The sequence below is a fragment of the Cydia amplana genome, chromosome 1, assembly GCF_948474715.1.
Source record: "Cydia amplana chromosome 1, ilCydAmpl1.1, whole genome shotgun sequence".
Lineage (NCBI taxonomy): Eukaryota > Metazoa > Arthropoda > Insecta > Lepidoptera > Tortricidae > Cydia > Cydia amplana.
In genome coordinates this window covers 8,828,246-8,845,818 of record NC_086069.1, presented here as the reverse complement: position 1 = coordinate 8,845,818, position 17,573 = coordinate 8,828,246, and the positions used below count along the sequence as shown (strand labels likewise).

Genomic DNA, 17,573 nt, shown 5'->3' with positions numbered 1-17,573 from the left:
AAGATCCCCGCAATTTGAGGAATTCCAGTTTTCGCGGTAGATCCTCAGACTTAACACGTACGACAGACTTATCCAGACGTGTCGATAGTGTGTAAGGTGGTTGGGGTACGTGCGTTAAGGATGCAGCTATAAGTTAGAGCGAGACAGAGATATTATATTTTGACCGCACCGTGCGGTGCGGTAGTCTGTTACTGCTTTTAGCATTTGCAATTTTGTATACAATATAGGGATAATTTATGATACAGCAAAATATTTGTATAGCTTTATTAATTTATATCTAAAAACTATGTTTCATACATCATAACAGTTATCCAAGCTGCGGTTTTGGTGCGCTAAGTGTGCGTTTTCTATATGTCTTCTTGCGCGTTATCTGCAGCTGATGCAGTTGATTGTATACTTCACTCCATATTTCGCTTTGGTCTTCTTCAGGGATAGTTTTTCTGGAAAATATTTTTTTTATATAAATCTGAATTAACATAATCAAAAAGATATTTGGGGACTAACTAACTTAGATCAACCTAGGTCCTAGACAATAGATGACAATAGCATAGTGTTAGATATACTTAGTTAAATGTAGAGATATTTATCTATAAATTAAATTTAGGTAAAACTCATCAATAAAACTCATATTCATGCTTGTCACACAAATAAATGCCCTTTAGGCTGAGATGAACTTGGTCATAGAACTATAGAAGTCTGTATCTATCTGGCTTGCGGGGTATCACCCGGATTTAAACATCCAGCTTCTTAGACCAGGTCAATTGGTCTGTAGTGACTAACTGGCCTTAGTAATGAAGGTTTTTTAACATAAGGTCTATAAACTGAAATAGATGTCATATATTAAAGAAAAAGTGACGAAAGTGGTTTGTTCTATTTCAGTTTATAAAATATTTTAATAGAATAATTTGATTTGTTCCCAAAGTTGTGTATTAGGTCTAGAATTAATCAAAAATTACCTGTACTGCTTCATCAAATCATATTTCTCCCATGGGGTCTTCCTCAGCTCTCGCCTAACTCTGTCTTTCTCCTTTAAATATTCTTCAATATTAGACACTCCTTTAAGATCTTGCCTCTCCCATCTTTCGAGCCATGGTCTTGGTTTCAGTTTTACCTAAAAGATTACAACAGTCATCAAAATTATGTATAGTATTAATAATGAACATTTTGAAAATTCTTAAACAGCCTAATGAACTTTGGTCTTAAGTTTCTCACCATCAATCATGGATTTTCACCATCAAATAGTAACAAGTATCAGGGAAAAATAACTAGGCATAATTTGAAGTTCATGGAATTCAAAAGCAACAATGTAACACCTACTTTTTGCCAAAAAGTTATTGGTGTTATTACACAATCAGACTGAAGCAAAAGATGTAAATAAAAAGGCATTTATTTAATTATTAATTCTTACCTGAACAGGATTAATAGGCACGAGAGTTCCTTCAGGCAAGATCTCCGGATCCATGTCAGTTGGGAATGTGCTGTACTCTGGTAGAGCATCCCTCAAGTACAGCAGCTTATCATCAAGACGCTTCTCAAGACGTAACACTTGGATCTTTTGGATGGTGGGGTCATACAGCTCATAGCGGACCTTAAATAAATGTGCATATGTAATCTTGCTATTATGAAAAGCAACTTGTTAGTCAGATGGATAGTTGCTATGCTGCTGGTTTGGGATTAAGACATATGAGAACTTATCTTTTAGCAAATTGTATTCTACTGAGTTAAACTATTTTGTATCAGGCAGGAAAAATTCAACTCAATCCAATCATTTCAATTCACTTTTGCCCAAAGTGGTGATTTTTACCATTTTTCCTTTAATTTCATAATTTCTACTAAGGGCCACTTGCACCATTCGACTAACCCGGGTTAACCGGTTCAACCTGGGGTAACCATGGTTACCAGTACAATTTGACAATGGGTTAACGGTTTAAGCGGTTAACCCCGGGTTAGTGGGATGGTGCAAGTGGCCCTTAGTTATATTAAAATTATTTTCAGCTTAGTTCTAATTCTAAGTAAATCAAAAACTGAAAACCATTATATTATTGTATTTCACATATTGTATCCTTGTTTACCTCTACTCCCTGATGATCGATGACATTTCTCAAAATGAATTCTGCCCTTAACCCGCAGCCTTTCCTGTCAATACAGATGCCCACAAAGCGATTGATCTTGCCCTGAGCATGTGGATCTGTTATGGTCACTGCTAAAATAGAGCCTGAAAACAGAGAAAATCAATTAGAAAAACATTGACTAACATCTACAAAACTTCTATGCATAAATTTAATTATGTATTTATTTAGTAACACATATTCCCTTACAATGTTTCTTTATTTTAATTGTTCCATTCCAAGATTATTCCAGTATTATAATGTTTTGTATACATGTAATATGTAGTTGCAAGTATTGTAAGATACACAATGCTTCATACAAAGCCATATTTTGCTTACATACCAACATAAAACTCTGGAATATCAATCTGATTTCTCCTTTTCAGCATATCAGCTCTCTCCAACTTCTCCCGTAAGCTGTTACGCCATTTAGGATTAGGATCGGGCAAAAACTCAGGATAAGCATGACGGAACTCTAAAGACGCATTCCGGTTCCCGGGCTTTCGTCCCATCCTCCTCGGTTTCTCATCTTGAACCGCTTCGGCCTTCTCTGGAAGGCTTGACAGAAAACGGCAGTCTACAAGAAAATTGAAATAAAATAAGTTGTGTCAATTAAAGTTAAGTAATAAATATACCAATAGTAACATGAATATAACCTCTTCGAGCAAGCCATTTGGCTGCGGTGAATAAATCAGTTGTACTTTTTCTAATGACCAGAGCCATAGTTGAATTAAATTAAATACAAACTAATAACACTGCAACAACTATGTTTAAATACTATATAAATAAAAAATATGATTGATTAACACAAATTAAATTACATATATTTATTATATTTTTTTTTTTTTTGTATGAATGGCTTTTGCTGCCAGGGCACTTTGCCAACGTCAAGTTTAGTTATAATGCATTATTTTTGAGTTTTTTGACATAAGCAATTTGACATTTTAGTTGTACCACAGAGAAGTTAGAATATTTTCATAATTTAAGTAACATATTTTCAGCGTTTAAACATATGACTTGAATAATATAAATATACGACACGTTCAGAAACGATTCTTAACATATTAATGACAGCGTTTTACACAAAAATAAAACGCTAATTAAATAACTTACCATATTCGGAACCTAAAGTAATATATTGAGAGTGGCAACACTGTAGTTAGTCGTATTGTCCTTTTCTAGCATATACGTCCATCTCTCTCCCACACCCCCACCACTTCAGGCAGTTGCGTTTGACAATTTTGACAGATAGAAACAAACGCAAATTACCTCATTGTCTCAAAATTATACATATTTACACCAGGCAGGATTTTCCGTCAATAGTTGAACACAGACCTGAAATTCTTGACATTGCTCTTTTCAAGGGTGTGTCCCTTCGTCTTCGCGCCATCGAGGTCGTTCATGAGCTGACTTCCGACCACAGGCCATTAATCATAGCGCTCGGACCTGACCCAGATAGCGCACCTTCCTTTAAGTCTATTACTGACTGGGAGGAAGTGCGCAAATCTCTCGAGAGACATGACTCTCCACTCAACGACATTGGCTTAAATGGCATCTATACTGTCGAGCAGACTGACGCAGCAATTGGATCTCTCACCAGTGGTCTTCGTACAGTTATTAATAACTGCTCCAGGCAGGTTCCTAATGGAGGGGAACAACGCTGGCGCTTGCCAGAGTATCTTAGAGAACTGGTGAGGGCGAAAAATGCTGCCACTAGGGCATACGACGCATTCCCGTCTCCTTCTAATAAGAACGCTTTAAACCGCATTCAGACTCATCTGAAGCGGCAGCTGGCTTCTTATAGGAACGAGCGATGGGACAGCACACTAAGAGAGATCACACCTAGCCATCAGGCTTTCTGGAGGCTGGTGAGATCTCTAAAAACGGACGGCATTGCATCTATGCCACCGTTGACTCGACCTGACGGACAAGGACCCGCTTTTGATGACTCGGAGAAGGCTGAGTGTCTGGCTGTTAGCCTTGAAGGTCAGTGTTCTCCAAGTAATCAGCCGACTGACGAGAACCATGTTAAAATGGTAACTGAGGAGTTAACTCAGAAGGCCACAACCCCACTCGAACTGACACCGCTCCCCGAGGTAACTATGACGGAACTGAAGATGCAGATCCGAAGACTCAAGTTACGCAAGGCTCCTGGGTCTGACGGAATCACCAATAAATTAATCAAAACGCTACCCGACAGAATCCTCTCTCTCCTACTCATCATTTACAACGTTGCTCTCATCCACTGCCATTTCCCATCATGTTGGAAGGAGGCTGACGTCATTGGCATCCCCAAACCCGGTAAACCCCGTACGGACCCAGTTAGTTACCGCCCGATCAGTCTTCTTCAAACTTTGGGTAAGCTTTATGAACGCATTATACTTACCCGTATTCACACTCATCTTTCTGCTCATAACATCATCATACCTGAACAATTCGGGTTCAGGGCTAGTCATTCATGTGTCCATCAAGTTCACCGTCTTGTGGAGCACATCCTCTTTTGGATGACTAGCGGGCGCCATGCGATCCCTACTGGAGCGATCTTCCTTGATATAGCGAAGGCCTTTGATAAGGTGTGGCATCCGGGCTTGCTATACAAACTCTACAATATTGGATTGCCCAATCGGCTTGTCCGGTTGATAGAGAACTTCCTCACAGCCAGATGTTTTCGCTATAAAGTAGAAGGATCGCGTTCCGCCTTTCATCCAATTAAGGCCGGCGTCCCACAAGGTTCATGTCTTTCCCCAACTCTCTTCGCCATCTACATCAACGACATTCCAAAACTTCCTGACACTCATTATGCTCTGTTTGCCGATGATACGGCAATTTATGTCACATCCCCCTGTATTGCTCGGGTTGCTCAACTCCTGCAGTCTGCATCTGATGCTCTTGGGCATTGGTGCAGATTGTGGCGAGTTGAAGTCAATCCGGACAAAAGTGTAGGGGTCATATTTTCACGCACTACATTATATAAATCCTTAATATCATCCATTTCCAACATCACCCTCTTCGATCGTCCCATTCCATGGCGAGATGAGGCCAGATACCTCGGGGTAGTTCTAGACAAACGGTTAAACTTCCATCGACATATTAAGACAGTACGCGATCGTGCAGCTTATTATGTATGCCGACTTCACTGCCTTCTTAACAAGAAGAGCAAGTTATCGGTCCGCAGTAAGCTGCACATCTACAAAGTGTGTATCCGCACAGTATTCTCATATGCCTCGGTTGCTTTCGCCCAGGCCTCCCCCCGCCAGCTGAAGAGCCTACAGGTTCTCCAAAACAAATTCTTGCGGAAGTTGGTCGGGGCACCGTGGTATGTGAGAAACAATGATTTGCACAAGGACTTAAGACTGACAACTGTGGCTCAACACTTTAAAGTGTTGAGCAGACGCTACTTTGACAAAGCGTCCAATCACGTCAACGATCTAATAAGTCATGCCTCGGAGTACACTCCCGAGCTTCCGCCCAGAAAACGTGTGCGTCGCCCGAGGCATGTCTTGTTGGATCCAGACGATCAAACAACGTTGGACCAAATAAGAGAGGCAGAAATTGACAAAGGCGGGTTTGTGACGAATAGTGGGAATAATTCTCCTACTATTCGTTACAAACCTAACCTGCGCAGACCTGTGGGGTACTACTCTACCCGCCCCCATTGGGAAAAGACCAGGAACTCATAACTCAAAACTTCTGTACAACTCAAAACATTCTGTACCTAGCGTTATTGTTTTTGCTACAAATTAACTTCTCTTCTCTTCTCTATTCTTGCTTTTCTCTTTTCTTACTCCTGTGAATTTCCTTTCCCTTTCGTCCTTGGTGGTGACGTGGCCCTTACGGCCACGTTACCAATCTTCTCCCAACAAGAGCAGTCGCTGGTCACAAGGTCGACCAAACTGCATACTAATTAAAAAAAAAAAAAAAAAAAAAAAAAAAAAAACCAGGCAGGATTAAAACTTTAGGTTCCGAATATGGTAAGTTATTTAATTAGCGTTTTATTTTTGTGTAAAACGCTGTCATTAAACAACTGTACCGATATTCGGAACCTAAAGTAATATATTGAGACGTGTTTGTTATCGCCTGGTGGTGGGAAGACGCCAAGCCAATGTGATTATACATGTATTTACATATTATGTATATGTAATATTATTATATTAGGAGTGTTTAATTAATTAATTAATTATGTAGTACACCCTTTATTTTAATACATGTGAGGAGAGAGGTATTTAGTAAAGCATACAATTTTATATACCATTATATTATGATACTAACTTTCCATTTTATATACGTATTTAAAGTAGGTACTTATAAATTTTCAACGAAAATAAGTGAGTCACCACAAGGGTGCTATAGTACTTAATTATATGTATGTGAGACTATGTAAAAGAAGATAAGTCAGTCTACTCTTCAGGGAGCATACAACATCTGTGATATGGAGTGATGTAATTAAAATATGAAAAGATAAAAATCATAAAGTACTCGAGTAGTTTTTATTTATAACTCCCAATTATTGACAAATTTGATAATAATTATCTAGTAAGGTAAGCAGTTGCAGGATATAACAAGGACAAGACCTTTCTTATTTCCAGAATCCCTCAGGATTAAGTAGACGAATATTTTAAATATTCGTTATATCACTATCACTACCCACAAAGTTAATATTGGGTAGGTACTTAATAAAATGTCATAGGGAATACTTTTAATGATTTTACTGAATTCTTTTAATGACTGTGAGCCAGTGTGAGCTATTTATTTGGTTATAGCTATAAAATGCATTTAATCGTTTGTACGCTTTACTAACGCGAACGCGAGCTAATGGACCTAAACAAACCTTACTTAAAATTGTGAAGGTTACTTTGAGAGCTTAAGCCATATCATAATACTCATGTGGGCACTAGTTACGACGCTTTTTGGTGCTCTTGGCGTTCAAATGGTAAATGTAGAATTGCCACAGAGCTTTATCAATGATATTTGTATAGGTGCAGCTCATTCTGCTTATGTTCATGTTTAGCTATCATCAAGTGACCTTCATTGTACTCATTATTGTCTATATATGCAGTATGAGTAGTTTACCTTATCTGGTGCCTACTAGTAGACATAAACTTGATTGTTTCTGAACGCTAAAGTGGCTTAATTTATGTAAACCATTCATAGACATAGCTTAATTCTGAATATTCAGTCTTCTCTTTCCAGATTAAGAATAAGGTACTTAATTCGAAACCTTAGCTCATCGCATATGTGTTTTTAACCAAAATGAAAATTTGTGTTTATTTTGTGATTTTACATTATTTGCAATAACTGTGCGGAACCATGGGGTCCCCGACCTTTTGCCGGGCACCCGTGGGCCCAAGGCCAACAGCGCAGATGCCGTTTAAGAGGAACCTCTATTTTATCCAATGCTAGGGTCAACACTTTGTCGAATATATTTGATATTTATGTATATTTATCCTCCTTATGACCTAAGGGTAGGTAATTGTAACTTTTTGATATCAAATATACGCAGAATAGTCAATTATTTTGTATTCTGAAGTGCATATAATATTACTGGATTTGGGCCAGTGTGCTTTTGTATACTATATCTCTGGCCTACTATATAGGCTAGTCTATTAACATCCCGCCCCCTGGAAGGCAGTATACAGACTTCTTAGATATATTCACGGTAGTGCTAAGAGTGTGGACCTGGTTTTCCGACACTTGACTGCATGAGATTATTTTTTCAGGTCTCGAGCAAGAAGGGTGCCTAGATAGGTTGAGGTCCTCAACTTGTGGATTTGGTAGGAGCAAGACACAGACGGGGTGTAAATTAGTTAATCCACCATGTTTCAAGAGATTCATGTGCATTCATGCCTTCAGGTTACACTGTAGAGACAGACTAACACTTTGGCAGAGTTTTACTAACATATAATAAATGATTGCATTTGTTTGGGTGTACAATTACATGTTCCACACCAAAAACATAATTATTTATATATTTCAATCTATTTTTGAAAGGTTTGCGTTTCAAAATAGCTTCGCCTTTTCGCAAGGCGTGCTCCTGTTCCCCTATTTTATTGTGCAAAGCGAACAGTATCACAATGCTATAATTTTGTATAAATTGAGAACTAGAGGGTCATGCCCTAGACGTGACCGCCCAGAAACTGTGCTAGAACCGTTCGTACAAACCATTCAGTCACTATTTTTAAAAACCTTTTGTAGTGGGTACATTCCACGGTCTTAAATTTATTAAACGTGTAGTATCAAACTATGACAAGTCATGATAAATGAAATAAGTGACAACAGTATCTGGTCCGTGCATAGAAGCACTTGCCCTTGAGGTTAGGGCATGGGTAGTTTATTATAAACTTAATCCGTGCATAGGAGCACTTACGATACAGGTGGTTTAAAACTTCCAGGGTCACAATACAGACACAAGGGTGTAAAATACATAATTCATAAACGCCCGTTAGGCCAGTTTTGTATATTTTATTTCAAACATGCTTGTGCAGCACCGCCAGCACATGATAATTTTCCTAATATACCATGGCAGTCAGGGATATAATAATTATGTAAAAAGGTAGGTAACCTTGGTCATGTCGTGTACATAGGTAGGTACTCGTAAACATGTTAACTGAAAGACAAGTGCTCTCCAGCCAAATATAATTTATGCAACTGTGAGCTGCTCTTACATTGGGATCATATGTATTTATTTCTAGTCTGTCATATTGTAGCAGGCCTAGACTTCAAAGGTTTGTAGATGTTTATAGGGCCGTTAAACGGACCCTTTGTACACCTTGAGCAGGCTGTTTGTTTCACACCATGGGTAATATATGTTGTAAACATAGCTTATTTCAGAATGGAATCGTAAGCTCTGTCGTGTCGTGAGCTTACCGAGCCTGATTTAATTAGAGTCCACAGATTGTATGGACCTTGGAGGATTGACCACTCCTTATTCTAATTATCAATGTTCTGCCTGGGCTTATAGTCGAAATTAGGTGACTAAATCTCTTAGTATTATCTATGCCACCCAAGTTATGAGGCTTAGCGTCTCCAGACCACAATTTTATATTAGGGTGCAAAGATTTTTTCCATCTTTAAAATAAAAATGAGTCGAGATAGGCCTGGAATCTTAGGTTTTTATTTTACCTATTATAATTTTAGAAATGTTATGTAAATGGAAAGCAGTTTTCACTTTTACCACAGTTAATTAGCCCAATTTCGGGTTTAGCCAATAGGGTGTTCGGGACCCTTGAAATAGATTGGTAAACAAAAATGAAAACTCTAATAACGAAGCCTTGCCTATTTCGACTGATTTTTATCCAAAACATTATTTTAAACCATTTTTACATTCTCTAAAAAGAGATATTTACAACTTAATCTTTGTAATATTTTTGTGATTGTGGTCTACTCGCACGCCTGTGTTATGACCATATCATTTATATTTCTGTGAATATGTCTGACGTGCCTTGCGCAGGCTTACATAGGTTATAATATCATCATCAATAACTTGACGTCAGTTTGTGAACGAATCAAAGATTCTTTTGGCACACCTTACGCAGGTGTAAACATGGCAGCCTTGCGCAGGTTTAGATAGGTACATGATATATTGGTTTCATCACAAATAACTTGACGTTAGTTTGTGAACGAATCAAAGATTCTTTTGGCACACCTTACGCAGGTGTAAACATGGCAGCCTTGCGCAGGTTTAGATAGGTACATAATATATTGGTTTCATCACAAATAACTTGACGTTAGTTTGTGAACGAATAAAAGATTCTCTTAGGCGCACCTTAGCAGGTGGAACCATAACAAACGTAAGTTTAAGAATAAGTATCATTCAAATCAAATACCCTGAGTTTATGGGTAATATTCCCTAAGTTGCGGGTTCCTTGCTCGACAAGGTGAAAGGCTTTACGCCGGCTTTAACAGGCACTTTTAGAAAGTGTCATTCACGGTGACGCGCAGATTTGCCAAAACTAAACTTTAACTCTACAGTTAACTAATATAATTTGACAATATGAACCAAACCATGCGTCTTCGTCAATGAATCAATCTAAAGATTCCCGTATCGTTAATGCCCTTCCATGTCACAGGCTTCCGATTTTATTTGAAACGTTTAATTTAAGTGTACTATTTATGTAGGTAGGTAAGTAGGCTTAAGAATTGACCCTCTTGTATGTAGTTACGTATAGAATTAATAATCAAGTTATTCAAATTCAAAATAACACAAGCACATATAGCACCTACATGCAAGAGTTCTTTTCCTTAACCTTTAAAGCTGTAAGTACCTGCTAAGTTATATATTTAAGTAGGTACCTACCTACATAAATCAAAGATCTAGTTGGAGAGATATAAGTTGATAGACACAGAGTGAAATACTTCACGAATTCGCATGTCATTCTTGCGCAGAGCCATGCTAATCTCTCTCTATGTCTAGTCAGATTTAAGTTTATGTACTGCCGAAGTACTCACTTTCCACAAAAATAAATGCAATGTTTGCGATGTAGGTTTGTTCGTTACCTTGTGTCCCTTAGAGCGGAAATATCGTCGACTCCTATTCGGGTACACGTTATTTATCAGCAAGTTTATTACCAAAAAATTAATTTTGCAATATTATATTAACCCGGAACGGGATAAAAAAATAAATTGCTGATAGATACTTGGACAGATAAAAAACCTACACGTCTATAAGCTTCTACCTTAATACGTAGGTTCTACGTAACACGTATTAACTATCCGATCCATTCGTATTCGAAAACACAAATCACTTGAAAGGGTATACCTCCACACATCACCATTTAAGTATTATATAATTTCAACCGTTATTATACACACACAAAGATTTAAACTAACAAGACTCGGAAGAGACTTAATAAAATTAAATTATAATGGTGACACGTGCACGCTTTACCAGCTCGATGTGTTTTCTACCATGTGTTTTAGTATTTTCATTGGCATAGCCACGGTGCGCGCAGGCAGCCTTTGAAAACACTTGCACATCACTATTCCGGATCATTTTTATTTGCTAGATAGTTTAACGGACAACTAAATTTAAATATTTATTTCGAACGGCAAAAGCCGTTAGAAACTGTTTTTCAATATAGTCAGCTAAACTGGGGTACAAATTCAAAAACTCACCAGCAGTTTAGCTTCACGACCTTCCAGATGGAAAAACAGCAAGCCAATGAGGTAATTTGCGTTTGTTTCTATCTGTCAAAATTGTCAAACGCAACTGCCTGAAGTGGTGGGGGTGTGGGAGAGAGATGGACGTATATGCTAGAAAAGGACAATACGACTAACTACAGTGTTGCCACTCTCAATATATTACTTTAGGTTCCGAATATCGGTACAGTTGTTTAATGACATATTATAAATAACTCGTACTAAATTTGTATATATTATTAAATGACTTTTAAAATGTTTCATTAAATAATATTATTAACCATAAAAAAATAGCAATCCTCTTTGAAGAATAGTAAGTGTTTTATCCGAAAAAGTTTAATTTTGTAAGATTTAGGCTGTTTATAAACGTACCTTTAGCCTTTAAGCTGTCACTGTCAAACTTGACAACTAAATGACAAAAACTTATTGATTTTCGTCTTTCGTCAAACGTTGCACTTTTTATTGTATGTAAATAAAAACTTAACTTTTGCCCGGACTTGATTTAGAATCTATTAATTCTTAAAGAAAAATGTCGTCATTAGTGCAAAAGTGTAACGACGACAACATTCCATTAGCTGATGATGATCCGCAAGTGATTATTACAGACGACGTGGAGAACAATCATTTAGATCATGGTCGTTCAATGGACTCGTTGCCTAGTTCGTACACTGGCGGTTCTTCTAGCCCTGGCCTGAATGGGCCGCAGAGTTTTGAGCCCGACTCGGGGTTAGATGAACAGGAAGAGAAGGCGCGGTTGATATCGCAGGTGTTGGAGCTACAGAACACTTTAGATGGTATGATTCATTATTAATTACCTTATCATTTTATGCTCAACTCACAACATCACCTGGTTAACTGTGAAAACTGTGAATCAATCAAATAAGCTTACAGTTAACTTGCAAGGTTATTTGCAGGAGACTGATTGCTCATTGATCCTTAGAAAAATATAATGCAGTATATTTACTGCATTATATTTTTCTATTTTTTCTTCCAAGGCTTGCCTTGGAAGTAGTTTACTCCATTTGCCTTACTAAATTTTACTATGATGTTTGTAACACTGTAAAAAGACTTTTGTAACTCTTATAACTCAAAATATTAATGTATTTTCCCAGATCTGTCACAGAGAGTGGACTCGGTAAAGGAAGAGAATTTGAAGCTGCGCTCGGAAAACCAAGTGTTGGGGCAGTATATTGAAAATCTCATGTCAGCATCCTCAGTATTCCAATCCACTACTCCTAATGTTCATAAGAAGTAAATAAGCTTGAAATCTATAGGTATGCACTTTAAATAGTGCATACTTATTATTGGTTGCACTTTAAAATGAAGCACCAATAAAAATTTAATTGTTATACATATACATAATGTTTCATATAAAATTTGTATGGATTGTATCATCTTCTCAGCATACATGTAACAACCATGTTGGCTGATACATTGGAAAACGAATGCATTTCTTGTCACAAATGTTGTGCTACGAGTATAAATGTTGTAATCTTTAGCACTTGCTTTGCTGACACAATTAGTCAAGCAAATCTGATGAAACAAAAGCTTAATACAAATACAGTTTATTGGAAAAATATACTTATATAATGAAGTTTACATGCCTAGTCTATGTATATTAACAGTGCACCATTTAAATTAAAAAGCAAAACAATTTACCACATCCCACAAACACCCACACACATACCTACCACTACCACATTTTATTTTCTCATATTGAAAAGTAGTGTTTAAACTAAATTCTGGCACCCCTAGCACATGATTGGCGCGACAGTATCTCACAGCGAGATAGACTACCCGTCTTTTTCTAACTATGTTAATAAAAGAGGGACGGGCAGTCTATCTCGCCGCGAGATACTGTCGCGCCAATCATGTGCTAGCCCGGCAGAACCTGTTAAATATAAACTGGTTTAATATTCAAATTGGGGAAAATAAAAATAAACCTATGTATATCATATCTGTAAGCTCTGCTCTGATGCTGTATGACTGACAGCATGCATTAAATGTGTTTAAGTTGGTTGTTAGATTTTTTTTATATATTTGCATGGTCTGACATGGGTTTGACTGATGCCTTTTATAATTAATGTAATTGTTAAATAAAGGCAGGCCCATATAAAAAGCTAAATGAAGCTATGTAGTATAACTGTTGTATCTTAAAAATGAACTGAATCGATTAATTACTACACATGCAGATTTGTGTATTTTTACTGTCAACATAAAACAATTCTGTAAATTATATGTCTTATTTAATTATTTTTTTGTGGATTTGTACTGTGTGTAATATTACTAATTTAATGAATAAACCAGTATTTGATCAAAGCTCTCATATGCATTTACAAATATATGTCCACTATTTTTTTTTCTTGAAGCTATAAACATGTATATTTTTATTTGATTGTTATGCTTATAAAGTTTTTAACATCATTACTAATTGTTTTAAGAGAGTACCTATTGTATGATTGTTATTACTATTATTAAAATAAGTAAATAGGTAATCAGAATCCACCATAGACAAATAGCCTATCTATTTTTAAAGTTTTTATAATCTATTCATATCAAAGAGAAACGTTCTAAACTAACTTGAACTTTCACATTAGGAACCTATAAATCCTATAATCCACGTTACCTTCAACTTCAAACAACTATGTGTCTTGCGACATTTTGGAAGCGTCATTTATAACAACTCATTAATTTGAGAAACCCCATTTGCTAGCGGCGTGGCATTAAATGATTCACAAGTTACGCCACTCGTTCGCATGAAGAGCCGTTGAACACGATCATAATTCCCGCAAAAAATTGGCGCGAGCGCTGTCAGGTCCGCGTTGCGTGGCAACGGCGTGATCGCGACGTGATGTCGATGTCACCGAGTTGCCTCACGTTTTTACTTGTTGCATGTTTCCGCCATAGATAACGAACTGCATTGTATTCACGTTGGAAGCTAATTTACAGTATTTCCGGACCGATACGACCTTCAAACCTTCCAGAGAAAAAAGCGTACTCCCATCTGAAAATCCGGCAACGCACTTACAACCCCTCTGGTGTTGCGGGTCTCCATGGGCGACGGTAATCGCTTAGGTACCATCGAGCGATTCGTCTACTCGTTTGCCTCCTATTAACTATTCACATTATATTATCTACCTAAAAACCTCTTCCAACAAGCTCCCTAAAATATGAAATTACAAAGAGTAATTAGATAGGTACTATAAGTTCATTTATTTTTATTAATAAATAAGTTTACCTACGCTAATCCTTGAAACTAGGTATTTTTTTATTTTACGATATTTACTTAATACGTACAGTCGGCGGCAGAAGTTGCTAAGCGGGCCAGGGCTATAACCGCGAAAATCGAAGTTCGTAAATTGCGGGCATTTTTCTCTGTCACTCTAATTAGTAATTACGCCTTCATTGGAGTAAAAGAGAAAGATCCCCGCAATTTGCGAAAAACGGTTTTCGTGGTAGCCCCTACCGGGCTACAAGGGCGGTAGGATTAAAATGTGCACCGTGTGCCCCATGTGTGATGTCCGTCCGGCTGATGGATGAATAACGTCGGTGCCTTGTCTGTGAAACGGAACGGCGCGCAACGTATTAAAAAAAGTTAGTAGAGCTGTGACAGTCGCGGAGAGCGCACGCTGGTTTAATTTAATAACGGGGTGAATTTATTTTAAACAAAATGCCGAAGAAATTGAAAGTTGTAGTGAAGTCGATGTACTCGCACGAGATTCGGAAGGATGTGAGCCTCGACGATTTGAAGTCACTAAAACTGGAAGATGCGTGGCCATTTATTAGAGACGAAATTGAAACAGAAATCGGTAGCAGCCAATTGGTCTGTATTCCGCACATCACGGAAGCAGACCTCTACAAATGCACCTCTCTATTCGTTCCTAACGAAAAAGAAACTAACGGTAAAATGTTCACGCCGCTTGGAGAATTGAGCAACAATCTTAATAAAGCTAAATCTAATAGCGATTATGTGAAATGGCTGGAACAAGGCAATTTTCAAGAGGAGGACTTTAAATTTCCGCATGAAAGCGTGAAGGTGAGCTGTAAACGTAATATTTAAGAATTATGCTGAAATTGCTTTCAGCCTATGTACCTTTGACCTTGACCTGTCCCTTGGATCCATGCTTAGATTCAGTGTTGCCCTGGAGACCTTTATTAGTACGCATTTTATTTAGTCGTATATTTTAAATTGATAAAGTTACCAAACTTGATGAAATAAAACATTGTTAACATGAAAACACTAACCTTAACTTAATACTCCTTATGTGCCCAAGACCTAGGGTTAACAAATTCAAAATGATTGTTTTTTTATTCATGACTAAATGTTTATTTATGTGAACCTGACACGATTTAAATTATTCTAAGCATGCATTGATCTCTTGTTACATAAGCCTTTATAAAAAAATAGGAAATTTAGAACAAGTTGCACTTAAGTACATGCCCTAGCAATTATCTTTTTAGGATTCCATACCCAAAGGGTAAAAACGGGACCCTATTACAAAAACCTTTGCATGGAACTTTAAACATGGCTTGACTTAAATACCTATTTGTCAGACTCTTGTAAAGTTTCTAGAAGTCTGCTTGCTTATTCAGTACATCAAAACTAAATTCTCGTAATTAATTTAACCTTTTCTGACACATAGATCACACTGCAAGATGAAACCATTAAGAACAAAGTGCGAGTGATCATGGTCAACTTTGCACGCTCCAGCATCCCCAAGGACAAGCATCTCGAGAACAACATCTATCTTGATATCAATAACAAAGGTAACAACACTAAAAACATCCTTTCCCTACCATCATTTATCATATGTTTTCATCACATGTTGCAACATGCAAGGTTACTACAGGAATGTTCCCAGATATTTTTCCTACTCTTGATAACTAGCTTTGAGCAACATGATTTTAAAACCAACTCCTAGCTTTTGAACAGTTGGGATATCGCGCCTGGCTTTATACACACGAATTCTTGACTGAAGATGTAAAAAGGTATGGAAAGGGTGCTACATACAAATATGTAATATACTCTGCCAAGGTAAATACCAATTATTGGCCCTACTCCAAAATATAAACGTGAAACCAATTAAAATGGGATTGAAGTTAAAATGGGACTCCTTTATCTTAACATTGACATTAAACAAAGAGATACCTACAGCAGGCAGACTTAGTGCCAAATGGCGTCATTTATCTTATATTGCCATTCTTGACTGCCACAATAAATCTACAGTCAATCAAATACATTCTATTAACGAAATAGATAAATTTGGGTAGTTGATGACATCACTAAACCTTCTTATATTTATTATAAACTAGCGACCCGCCCCGGCTTCGCACGGGTTAAAAAATTATACATAAATCTTCCTCTTGAATCACTCTATCTATTAAATAAAACCGCATCAAAATCCGTTGCGTAGTTTTATAAATCTAAGCATACATAGGGACAGACAGACAACGGGAAGCGACTTTGTTTTATATACTATGTAGTGATACTAAAGTTACTAAATGAATTATCTAGACCTGCCACTTATAAACTGTTTATTTTTGCCCTCTAGTTTAACCTTTAGCGTCACGTAATAACAATAATTCGGTTGCGCACAGATCTGAAGGGCAAGAAGTCTGTGTACATGATCACGAACGTGCTGATGGCGAAGACGATCGAGTTCCGCGTGACCCGCGGCACCTCCTCGCGCATCTTCCACCTCGGCAACTGGTCGCCGCTGGTCTTCGGGCTCGAGGAGTTCCTTATCGGGGACGACGGCAAGCTCGTCAAAAAGGTATGTACCTACATGATCGTCTGGGGCGGGGCGTGCAGCGTGCATGTTAAACAAATGCAAGCGTATAGGAGCGGCCTTAGTGTACGCTGCTCAAATTACTCCTGACCCCGATGCCACGCTGCACGCCCCGCCGGACGCTCCGCTCCGAGCGTCCACTCAGGCCCTACACTGACTGGTCGCCGCTGATCTTCCACCTAAAACGTATGCGTAGATCTGGATGTCTTCATGGTAAGCCTGCTAAATTCCACTTTCTTTACTAACTTTGAACCTTTTGTAATTTAGTTCCAGTCATCTTGAATATCGGATTGGACCACACGTTAAAAGTCTACCATTTCCCATTTCAATATTCTAATGATGCATCAAAAATTCTAAGAAACTTTCGAAATTGATTAACCAACTAAAATGACGTGTGCGACGTGCGTAAGCATATTTTCCCGTTACACTACCTGATAGACAAACGAAACGTGTCATGAACATGAAATTTTAATAATGTCTCGTCTACTCTACACAATAGGTAGTACAATCATCAACAACACTTAATCATGAACAAAATTTA

General features: G+C 37.7%; 3 protein-coding genes and 1 non-coding gene across 4 annotated transcripts in view; 2 read left to right on the top strand and 2 right to left on the bottom strand.

The window, feature by feature from the left end:
• Nucleotides 1-245: 245 nt before the first annotated feature.
• Nucleotides 246-2,932, bottom strand: LOC134663011 (large ribosomal subunit protein bL19m). The gene is made up of 6 exons (XM_063519303.1): nt 2,765-2,932; nt 2,452-2,685; nt 2,073-2,215; nt 1,409-1,588; nt 957-1,111; nt 246-440 (listed from the first exon to the last, which is right to left on the bottom strand). Exons 1-6 carry the CDS (start codon nt 2,829-2,831, stop codon nt 308-310), a joined length of 912 nt encoding a protein of 303 aa, XP_063375373.1. The 5' UTR covers nt 2,832-2,932; the 3' UTR covers nt 246-307.
• Nucleotides 2,933-10,445: 7,513 nt separating this feature from the next.
• Nucleotides 10,446-10,549, bottom strand: LOC134655002 (U6 spliceosomal RNA). Its single transcript, XR_010097403.1, has one exon. It is a non-coding gene; the product is annotated as a U6 spliceosomal RNA (small nuclear RNA).
• A 1,133-nt stretch (nt 10,550-11,682) lies between these two features.
• LOC134653010 (short coiled-coil protein homolog) lies at nt 11,683-12,535 on the top strand. The gene is made up of 2 exons (XM_063508283.1): nt 11,683-12,037; nt 12,356-12,535. The coding sequence occupies exons 1-2, from the start codon at nt 11,773-11,775 to the stop codon at nt 12,496-12,498; spliced, it is 408 nt and encodes a 135-aa protein (XP_063364353.1). The 5' UTR covers nt 11,683-11,772; the 3' UTR covers nt 12,499-12,535.
• A 2,290-nt stretch (nt 12,536-14,825) lies between these two features.
• The window catches only part of LOC134647389 (uncharacterized), a 251,895-nt gene continuing 249,147 nt past the window's right edge, over nt 14,826-17,573 (top strand). The window contains exons 1-3 of the mRNA XM_063501739.1: nt 14,826-15,279; nt 15,887-16,010; nt 16,842-17,017. Coding sequence (XP_063357809.1) covers nt 14,914-15,279; nt 15,887-16,010; nt 16,842-17,017 — 666 coding nt within the window. The 5' untranslated portion in view covers nt 14,826-14,913. The remainder of the gene's footprint in view (nt 15,280-15,886; nt 16,011-16,841; nt 17,018-17,573) is intronic.

Bases quoted from the DNA above. Each gene is read 5' to 3' on its own strand.
- LOC134663011 (XM_063519303.1), bottom strand. From the start codon at position 2,831: ATGGCTCTGGTCATTAGAAAAAGTACAACTGATTTATTCACCGCAGCC. The intron at 2,216-2,451 runs GTATGTAAGCAA...CTCTGTTTTCAG, and splicing joins TATTCCAGAGTTTTATGTTG to GCTCTATTTTAGCAGTGACC. The intron at 1,112-1,408 runs GTAAGAATTAAT...GTAATCTTTTAG, and splicing joins TGCCTATTAATCCTGTTCAG to GTAAAACTGAAACCAAGACC.
- LOC134653010 (XM_063508283.1), top strand. From the start codon at position 11,773: ATGTCGTCATTAGTGCAAAAGTGTAACGACGACAACATTCCATTAGCT. The intron at 12,038-12,355 runs GTATGATTCATT...GTATTTTCCCAG, and splicing joins GCTACAGAACACTTTAGATG to ATCTGTCACAGAGAGTGGAC.